Below are 10,508 nucleotides of genomic sequence, written 5' to 3' on the forward strand. Positions count from 1 at the left end.
GTGGGGCGTGGAGGGATGTGAGGCTGGTGACAGAGGAGAGACACCCTCTGCTTTGGCAGAGTTGCATGGACTCTGACTCCTGCGACCTTTGGTCCTGAGCTGTTGACACAGTCACCCGGTTCCATGGGCTTGCTAAGTGGCTCTCTGGACACATGGATGACCGCCCCAGGACAGGTGATTTGGCAGGCCTGTCGTGAGGTCCATTTCCCCATTTGCAGAGAACGGAGCAATCAAGAGGCGGAAGGAGAGAAATGCCTCCCACCCGTTAAGCCCGGGGAGGAGTGGATGCTTAACTCTCTACTTGGCAACAGCCTGGCAATGGGTCTGGGAGACTCAACTCACTTTCCCTGGCAACCTCTCCCTGGCACAGGAAGAGGGCCCATTTCCTGCGTGGAAAAGCAGACAGCAATTCCCAGGATGATACAGACAGGGAACCTTGGTGGGAGGGGCTGGGGTTGCTCAAAGCCAAGAGCACATGGGTGTGGTTTGAGGAGGTAGAAACCAGATGTCGTCAGTGAGATTTCCCATTGTCAGGTGTGGGTACAGGCAGAGTGGCATCTGAGGTGACAGATAAGATGTAGGGGACAGGGACTCCTGAGACTGGGGATGGGTGGGGAACCTTTCAGCACAGACAGCACTTCTCCCCACAGATGAATTTCTCCCACGGAACACCCTTCTTTAGAGCCACCTCCATATCTCATAGAGTCCTACAAACCAATAATAAAAATCCCTGCTAACACTTATCTGATGCCTGCTCTGGGCCAGACACACTAATCCAAGGGCACTACATAATTGCGTATCACATGTTTAATATTACCTCATATTGAATAACATGACCTCTCAGGTAGCTGTTGTGATTATCCCCATTTTACACATGAGGAAAGGGAAACACAAAAAGGTGAAGGAGTAGGGTTGAGGCCACCCAGCTAATGAGTGGCAGATTCAACCCCAGGCAGCCTGATTCCAACGGATTTGCCAGTTCCTGACTCCCTACTGTGTACCAGACACCATATATTCAGTATAGTCATAGTACATATATAGCTTCAGAAGCTGAGGCTCAGGAAAATCAGCTGAGTTGCTTGAAATCTCACACCAAGTGAAAATCTGCACGCAATGTTCTCTAGACTCCAATTCCCTGTGTGTGCTCTACTACACAACACTAGTTACAGTGTATCTGTTTCCCTGACTGTCTTTGAGGAACCGGAGCTCCCAGACCAGGTTTAAATTCTTGGTGCCCAGGTGCTTACCTGTGCTTGCTGAAAAAAAGGATAAATGAAGGAGGTTTTGTGACACCTAAGAGCTAAAAGAGACCCTAGAGAGTGAAGGAAGACCAGGAGCCCAGAGAAGTTAAATGACCCCTCTGGGATCACACAGCCAGGTAGTCCTGCCTGAGGGTCTCTCATTTCCCCTGTTCCCATCCCCTTTTCTTACCCTGTCTCTCTCATTGATTCACACAAGGCAGCAAATGGATTAATAATTCAGGCTTCCATTTATTCAAGTCCATGGGCAGAGAGGAGGTGACAAGGAGAAGAAGGGCCTCCATGGTTCAAAAACACCCCCCCATTTTGCCGTTCAGCTGTCATGTCAGTGCTGTCACTGAGATCCCCTCTACCCACGCTGACCCTCAGCATTGCCTCCAGCCTGTGCCCCATCCCTGCCCATGCCTTCCCTATGTGACCCCTCCACTCACTGTCACAGGCTCTCTCAACTCCATTCTCAGAGTTCCAAGGGGTAAGGGGACTGGGTCAGGGCCACGACCATCGACTTGTTGCCCGAGGCGACAGGGAACCAACACAGGTCCTGAGCAGGGGATGACATGAGGGAGGTAGATGTGAGCACAGTTAGTCTGGAAGTGGAGGAGAAATGGGTTGGCGGGGAGGCGTGTGAAGGTCCCAGGACAGTGAGCAGTCAGAAGAGGGGTTTGACAAAAGCTGTAGTAGGGAGAAGGCAAGAAACAGGGCCCTTCTGGCAAACATTTGGAAGGAGCAATGGAGAGGCCAATGGTGACTGATTAAATGTGGGGAGAAGAGACCAAGATGTCATGTAGGTGGTTGGGAGGTGGTAAAGTCAGATATTTGCCAAGTGGCGGAAAGGGATTGCCAAGCTTCCTTTGGCCAATTGACCTGTCAGAGAGGCAGACACAAATATCAGTGAGCCCCAAGCTGGGATCTCCAGGAAGGAACCCTTGGACTGTGAGTCAGCCCAGGTGGTGGAGGCCAGTCACACTTGCTGAGCATCATCACCCGTGAACTCCTGACCCCGGCACCTGCTGATCTTGGGGGTGCCCATCTCCTAGAAGGAGTGGGTGAGGAAGAGGGTCTGATGGTTGAGGCTGTGTCCCCTGTGAGCAGCAGGGACAGATAACGTGGCCCTGGCTCTCTTCCTAGTGAAACAGCTACTGCTGACTCTGTCCCCACTGGACCCCTGAGAGCCGGCAATGGGGTGGGAACTTTTTATTTGAAGCGAGTGAATCATAGCGTTACCCCCAAGTGTCCCACCACAAGGAGGCCCTCACACAACCTGGGCCCAGGGAGGAGACTCTCCCTCCCCTCCCACCCCTTCTCGACGATTCTGGCATCTCAGAGGTTTATATTCCCAGCACACAGCAGATGGCGGCAGAAGCTTGGCTCCCAGGGCCCCACCCCCACCCTCCAGGGCTCCCACCCCCTCCACCCCTCTCAGCGTTCACTGAAGGGCAGTGATGCTCCTGGGGTGTGCCCAGGCCCCCCGAGATGCTCCCCAGCCAAGTTCTACTCCTGGTACCCCCATGAGTGGCTCAGGGCACACACAGGTCCCCTGCCTTGGGCAGCTCTTGTGTCCACCCAAAGGAGCCAGTATAGCTCAGGATCCAGACCCCAAAGGTGGGGCTGAGCCTGGGGAGGGTCCCGGGCTGAGGCAGCGGCAGCTACGGGAAAGAACAGCAGAAAGGCTTTCATCTGGGTGGCCCCTTATCCACAGGTGAGCTGGGATTCAGGTCCCAGAAGGAAACTCCAGTGAGAACAGAGACAGCCAGCACTGGAAAGAGCCCAGGGTCTGTTGTCATTGCGGTCATTATTGCTTCAGGGAAGAGAGGGTTTTGCCCCCAGAAGGAGGGTAAGCTGGGCCCAGAGGCTGGCACCACCATCCTCATCCTGGCAGCAGCAGGGCGGGCACCCTTGGGGGTGAGCAGAGGAGGGACAGGTCTAGTGCGTCATCCAAGCAGACGGGCGAGGAGACGGAGGCGAGCCCCTGAGGCAGAGCTGCCTATGCCCTGCGCGCACGCTCCTGGGCAAATGTGCATGGGAACAGTGCAGACAGGTTGTCCTGGGGGGGTGTCCGTGCAGCCTTGGCGTGGCTAAGCGCAGCCATCAGGGCCCAGGTGTGCGTGCAGAAGGCGCACGGCGCCGGCTCGGCTCGAGTGTGGAGCGGGAGCCGCTAGAGCCCCTGCAGCACCAACGGAGAGACCAGAGGGTCAGAAAGAGAAGCGCAAGGGCAGCACGGCAGGGCTCACCCTTCCTCCCAGCACCCCGGGCCACTGGTAGGCGTGAGGAGGGTGGGGAAGGCAGCGGGGCGAAAGGGGCCGGCCTACGGGGCTCAAGGGTCCACCTGGGGTGCACATGCAACCCAGGAAGGCGCGTTGGTGCACTGGGTTGCCTGGGTGTGCCTGGCATATATACAAGTGTACGTGTGATTGCATCTCTGATAATGGGCTCTCCTTGCTTGTCACGGGGTGTGCCTCGGCTCGCCAGGTGTGTCTGTAGCCAAGGACACGTAGGCAGCCTGGCCATGTGTGTCCTCCCACAAGCACACATGCCAGCCACACAGAGGCTCTTCGCCAGCCTCCCGCGCCGTGCCGAGGAAGCCAGAGGCCTCGGCGCCTCTCTAGGCACTGAGGTCCACCACGACATGTCGGTACACCAGCGTCTGTCCCTTGAAGCTGGGGGCCAGGAGGAGCTGGGCATCCCCAGCGGGCATGTAGCAGAAGGCCCGTGGAGCCTGCACAGCCAGCTCCTGGAAGCGCACAAACTTCTGGCGCCCCTCATCCCACTGGTAGATCTGGGTGAAGGAGAAGTCGCTGCCCAGCGCCAGGTAGCGGCGGCCACCTACAAGGAAGGGCTGCAGGGCCAGCGAGCCCCGCGAGGGCAGGGCCTGCACCTCGGAGAAGCGGGCGCTCTCCCAGCGCAGGATCTTGGAGTCGCCGATGTAGCGGCTGAGGCACAGGTAGCTGTCCCGGCCGGCACGGAAGTGTTTCACGGCCTGGGCGTCGGGCACCTGGGTCACCTCACCCTGGGCCACAAACTGCTTCTGGGTGCGACTCCACTGGTAGATCACGGGCGCCTGAGAACTGCTGGACACAATCAGCCGCGGCTTGCCCTCGCCATCCACGAACTCCAGGTCCGTGTCGCGGTGCCAGGCATGCAGGGCCTGGTGGGAGTAGAAGCCATTCTGGTGCCAGCGGTAGAGGCTGGTGGCGCCCGCCTTGGAGCTGTCGGCCACGGCGAAGTACCAGTCGCCGTCGATGCGGAAGGCCTCGAGGTCGTTGGGCTTGCGCACGCGCTGGGGGTCGATGTCCTGCAGCTTGGTGAAGCGCGTGGTGTTGGGATCCCAGTGGTAAATGTAAGAGCCACCAAACAGCTGCGCCACCACCACGTACAGCTGGCTGTCCACCACCATTGGCTTGCAATGCACTGCCGAGGGGGCTGCCGGGACAGAGGTGGGGTCAGGCAGCTGCCACTCCTCCCCCCTCCGACCTGGGCCAGGACTAATTCCTCTGCTAGCTATCCAGTCCCCACTTATATTCATCCACTCAGACTCTATGTTTTCTCAGGGCTTCACAGCTGTATTCAACAGTCTCAGCATCACTCCCTTCTCACCCTTACCCCCAGGGTTTGGGTATAAGTTGACACTGTGAACAAAATGTGTCCCGAGGTCCTGATCAATTGTTTCTTGAATTTTTATTGTGTGCACTGTGCTAAGTGTATGATGCATATCACCTCAATTAACCACCCTGTAAAGGACCCTCTTATTTTGGCCATGTCACACAGAAAGGATAAGGGACTTGCCCAAAGTTAACCCATGGCTATGTGGCCAGGTTAGGGAAGGAGGAAGAGTTAGAGCACATTCCCAGCTGCATGACAAACCCCAGGGGCACCAAAACCATACCCTGATGTTTGGACAGTTGTGTTTGAAAACGCTGTCTTCCAAGAATTCCCACTTTTTGAAAGGCCAGAACATACGCGGGCTTTTATGTACAGGAACGTGTGCACCTGTGGACCTGTACTGACAGCCAGATTTATCCCAGCCTTTCTGGGGCACCCAAAGTATATAAGTCACACATTCTGCCTGTCCTTTTGTCCTCAGTCACTTCCCCTCATCTCGTCTCCATCCCTGCATCACCCACCTCTCCTCTTCACTATGACCCCTGACCCCTCACTTTTACCAAGAGAAGTTGGTGCAAGCCTTTGGCTCTGGCAGTCCCAGGACCTGAATCCTTTCTCTGAGGCTTGGTCTGCCCGGTCCATGTGGGGTAGCCCCTGATCTGCGGCTCAGACCCCTCCTGCCCGTACTCCCACAAGCACCTCAAACTTACCCTACGAAAGCCAAGTTCCAGACCCACCCCCAAAGCTGCTCTTCCACCTCCTATTCTCCTGATCTCAATTTGTGGCTCCACCTGGTCACGTAAGCCAGAAATCTGGGAGCCACCGCCCACACCTTCCTCCCCTTACTCACCCCCCAACTGGCCAGTCCCTTGATTTGTATACTATCAGTGTCATTGCTTCTTTAAATGTGTGATAAGATTCGACAGAGAAACCATCTGGGCCTGTGTATTTTGGGGGGGCGGTGATTTTTATAGTGGCATCAAGTTCTTTAAGAGACACAGGGCAATTTAAATGCTCTGTTTAATCTGGTGTCAGTTCAATCTCCCCTTCTAAATACATCTCTCCATTCCACTGCCACTGCCTCAGTCCTGGGGCATTCCTCTTGCAAACGGGCACATGTCCCCCAACAGCTCTCCCCACCTGTCTTGCACCATGTCTATCCACTCTCCAGGCTGCTCACAGAGGGAGATTTCTAGAATGCAGATCGGGTTGGTTCACATGCCTTACTCAGAGACCTCTCCGGTCTAATCTCTTACCACTCCCCACCTTGAACCTTATGCTCTACTCATGCAAGCTGCTTATAATTTACACACACACACACGCACACACACACACACACACACACGGCTTTGCTCCTACTGTTTGCTTTGCCAGACATCTTTCCCACCTTTTCTCCTTTTTTACCTTCAAGACTCAGCTCCATCTCAGAGGATCCAACACTGAACTCACTAGCCATTCCCACCTCCTTTTTCTTATCCTTATTTCACTGGCATCACCCAGTTACTCCTGCCAGGTATCATCTGATTTCTCCCTGCCTTATATTTCAAGACTCAGCTTAGGTATTCCTTCCATCAGGAAGTCTTCGTTGAAGGCCCAGGCTGGGCTTCTCCTTTGTGCTCTCAGAGCATTATGTTCATAACTCCCTCCCACGGGTATAGATGTTATCTGTGTATGGATCTTCCTTCCCCCAAAGACTGGAAAGTTCCTATAGGGAGAGACCATGCCTCATCCATCCTTCTACCAATAAATGTTTGTTAAACCATGAAGCCCCCATCTCTCCCCACCCCAGAGCCAGCACAGACCGGTGAGGTGCAGGTACCTGGGATTCTATCGTAGTCTCGCAGCTGTCGCTCAACATAGTCCCACTTGAGGACGGTGCAGGCACTGGCACCTGGCTGAGCCAGAGCCAGATAGAGGTCGCTGGAGTAAAGGAAAGGCTCCGCTGACACTGCTGGGAAGGATAGGGTCTGGTACAGCACGAAATCTGCAGGGCCAAGAGGTATGTGCGTTTGAAAGCAGAAGGGTCAGAGCTCCTGGGGTGGGGGTGGGGGGGTGATGGCTGCTTGACTGTGAGGTAGGGCGCTGGGCGGGGGGTGGGGGGGGCAGTGTGCCTGTGAGCTGGCTGGGGGGTGGGGCTGGGGCCGCTCCTACCGGTGGTGATGCAGTCGAACTCCCGCAGAGGCAGGTCCTGCACCCTGTGCTCCTGGAAGCGGGGTGGGCTGGCGCAGTAGATGGGGGCCACCGACGTGTTGGTGTGCGCCAGCCACTCCACCAGCCACTTGACCTTGCAGTCACAGTTAAGTGCATTGCCCCGGAGGTCTCTGGATCATGAGGGTGGTGGAGGGGGCACAGAGAGGGACAGGCTCTCAGCTGCTCTGCCTACCCAGGCCCTCTAGGTTTGCAGAAGGAGATATTGTCCGGGCTGCTGCTAGATGCTCACATGGCATCTCTGTGGTGATTAGAAAAAGGTTCCCTTTGGGGTGGAGGCAGCCCACTGGATACATGCTTGTCGGGGTGGGGGGGGGGGAGGGTTGGGGCTCGTGGGCTGAGTTTCAGCATCCACTTGCCTCCTGGGCCAGGTGCCTTTTGCACAGCTATACGCTTCATCTCTGTTCCTTCAAACCCTCCACCATCCAAGGCTTTTATTTTCTTGTATAAATAATGATAAATAATTGTGACTATGCTATAAGATTTTAATGTAGATTCAAATCAATATACATTTTAATAGTGCATTTAAAAATATATAGAGTGTCTGATGTGGATTTTGAGGGAACCCACATGTGTTTTGAGAAACCCCAACTTGCAGAGCCAGCAAACTATATCTAAGTCAACCTAGCCATCTCCAAACCCTCCCAGCCTCTCAAGACTTTATGATCCTCCCCGTCTCTAAGTCTCTAATTCCCACACAACTACCTCCAGGGACATGCCCCTCCGAGGCATTGTCAGGACTAGGACTCAGGGCTTACAAGTCGCTTAGGATGTCCAGAGGCCGAAAGATGTCTCGGGGCAGGGTCTGCAGGTTATTGTTGGCCAGCGAGCTGCATGAGGAGAGATCCCTGGATCACCTAAAGGTCATGACCAAGGCCAAAGGCCACAGGACTTAGCAGGCTCTGGCCCAATGTGGGTATGTGCGTGTACTCACAGGTGGGTCAAGGACTTGAGCCCTCTGAAGGTAAACTTAGATAGTGCCCAGATGTCGTTGTTCTCAATGAAGCTAGAGAAAAGGAGAACTTGCTTCAGCCACCACTCAGGATCTCAGAGCCCCAGAATAGCTAATTCCGTGCATGCACACCCAGCCAGGTTCCAGCCCAGTCCCCAAGTCAGGCTTCCATTCCGAGTCTGGTGACACTGAGCCTGTAGCATCAGGATGGTTTAGGCAAGGAGATATGTGTCGTAACCCGCTGCTCAGATCCTTCTAGTGGGAGATTCAAGGGCTTTCCCCCCCAAGACCACCCCCTCCCAGCTGTCCTCCTTCACCCTCCCCTCCCAGCTCACTCAGGCCTGGCTCCCTCCTCCCTTCTGTTTTCCCATTTCCCCTTCCCTTCCCACATACAGGTACTGCAGGTGTGACAGTCCTGTGAAGGCGTTGTCTCCAATAAGCGTAAACTTGTTGGAGTTGAGTAACCTGGGGAGACAAAGGAGGAATTAGAGAACTTCCAAGGGTGTGCCTGCTGCCCAGCCCCTCGGTCTGGCTGCCCTCCCCACCACACCTGAGGGCCCCGGCACAAAGCCCCAGAGCAGACAGGGCGGTAAGGTCAGGCCAGGCAGACGCCCGTTCTGGACCCAGAAGTCCCCAAGGACCTTGTTGGCTCCTAACGTAAAAATAGTCAGGGGCAAATTTCTCCTGCCCGGCTGGGTCCTGGCCCTCTCCCCACTGTGCCTCCTCTCCCTGACTCCCCATCCTCAGCCCAGCCCTCTCCAGTCCATCATGGACTGATGGTAAGTTTGAGGATAACCCACAATGAAGAGGTGGGGTAACTCACATGTACACTTTTCTGTGACTCAGGTTTCAAATTTAGAACAGCACCCATCAGCCAGCCCCCACCTCTTTCTTTGAATCCCAATCCCTGGGTCACCTGTCTCTAAGATGACCCACTCAGTATCCACCTTTTGGCACCCACCAGAACTATGGCATCCAATTCCTTTGGGTAACCAGAGGACCCAAGACCATTCTGAATTTGGTCCCAAGTACCCCCTTCTTTGTTTCTGGATACAATCCCTAGCTCTCCCTGTCCCCAATTGCTGCCATTTGGACCCCTCCTGACTCCAGGCTGTTCTGCTTCTCATGGCATATCCTATCAGAACAAAAGTAAGGGTCATCTGTGCTTTACCCATCAAAGGCTGCATACACCTGCTCTCCCTCTCCCAATCCCAAGATGGGCGCGCCCCCTCCCTGCCAACGCCCCTTGCAAGGCCCTGTTCATACAGGAACTGCAGCAGCGGCAGGTGGGAAAAGGCTCCATCCTGAACCTCTGAGAAGGCAGCATTCACCAGCGTCCTGCAGAGAGATGGAAGTCAGTACCATGGGGAGCGGATAGGGACCATGGCAGAGCAGTAGGTTCTGTACTCATTTGCCCTGTAAATTCCCCATTTCACCAGCACCCCCAGCCCCATACCCCACCTGGAGCTGACTTTCCCTTCTCACAAACCCACTGCCTTCCTTCACCATTCTCCTCCCCTACAGCCTCCCTAAGCACCACTGGTCCCAGGCTTGCCTTCCTCCCTCAGCCAAACGAAGTTTCCATTACCCGCACCGTCATCACCATCCAAACACCCTCAGCTTGCTGGGCGCTGCTGAGATATGGGTCACGGGGAAGGGGCTGTGTGACTGCCATCCTGTTTTTAAGGACCTCGCAACCAATCTAGACCAGTAAGCAAAGCGGGGGGGGAGGGTGTAGCCTGAGGCCAGCTGCTACAAGTGACAGGCCAGCGGCTGGGTGCCGAATGGCTAGCAAGACCCTGGCAGGCGACTGCACCCTCCCCACCCCCACCAGGGCACTGTGTGGCTGTTTCTCTCACTTCCCACTTCTCCCCTTGCTGCCACCTGTCCCCCTCCCCTCCCCCACCCAAGGAGCTTCTCTCCCCTTGGTGCAACATCACAGGCAGGGGCCCACATGCTTCTGGAACTCCCCCCCCCCGCCATGTCCAGAGCCCAGTGCACAGTAGGTCTCATTTATGCTGATGGTGATGATTCATTCTTGGCCATAAACTCCTGTTTTCCCTTCCCACGCCCGCTGTGCCTGCATGACTGCAGAACTCCCTGCCCAGCTGATGCCTCTAATCTCCAGCCCTGAGGATCCCCTGGAATTCTGGTCTCCACACGCTGAAGAGGGGGAGCAGGGGCTCTCCCTACCCACTCACAGAGCGATTCCTGCCCCCCTCCCGGGCCCCCTCCCGGGACCACGGCTCAGCACTCACAGGGAAATGACCTCCGAGGGCAGGTTCCTGGGCACGGTCTTAGAGTCCACGCAGAAAGCGGTGTCCCTGGTGCAGGAGCAGCTGGGCGGGCAGGGGGGCGTCTTGGGGGGCCTCTTGGCACTGACTTGCAGCATCAGGCAGAAGCCGAGCGTGGACAGCGCCAGCAGCCCGGGCCCCCAGCCCCGCCGGGCCTGTGGCTTCGCCATGCTGCCTCTCCCTCCCGCCGGCCGC

The 10,508-nt window shown here is 56.0% G+C and overlaps 1 protein-coding gene across 1 annotated transcript; it reads right to left on the reverse strand.

The window, feature by feature from the left end:
* Positions 1-1,466: 1,466 nt before the first annotated feature.
* LGI3 (leucine rich repeat LGI family member 3) lies at positions 1,467-10,483 on the reverse strand. The gene is made up of 8 exons (XM_077152722.1): positions 10,278-10,483; positions 9,286-9,357; positions 8,413-8,484; positions 8,002-8,073; positions 7,826-7,897; positions 7,011-7,180; positions 6,679-6,843; positions 1,467-4,679 (listed from the first exon to the last, which is right to left on the reverse strand). The coding sequence occupies exons 1-8, from the start codon at positions 10,481-10,483 to the stop codon at positions 3,862-3,864; spliced, it is 1,647 nt and encodes a 548-aa protein (XP_077008837.1). The 3' UTR covers positions 1,467-3,861.
* Positions 10,484-10,508: the final 25 nt, after the last annotated feature.

Source organism: Tamandua tetradactyla, chromosome 3, assembly GCF_023851605.1.
Source record: "Tamandua tetradactyla isolate mTamTet1 chromosome 3, mTamTet1.pri, whole genome shotgun sequence".
NCBI classification, from domain to species: domain Eukaryota; kingdom Metazoa; phylum Chordata; class Mammalia; order Pilosa; family Myrmecophagidae; genus Tamandua; species Tamandua tetradactyla.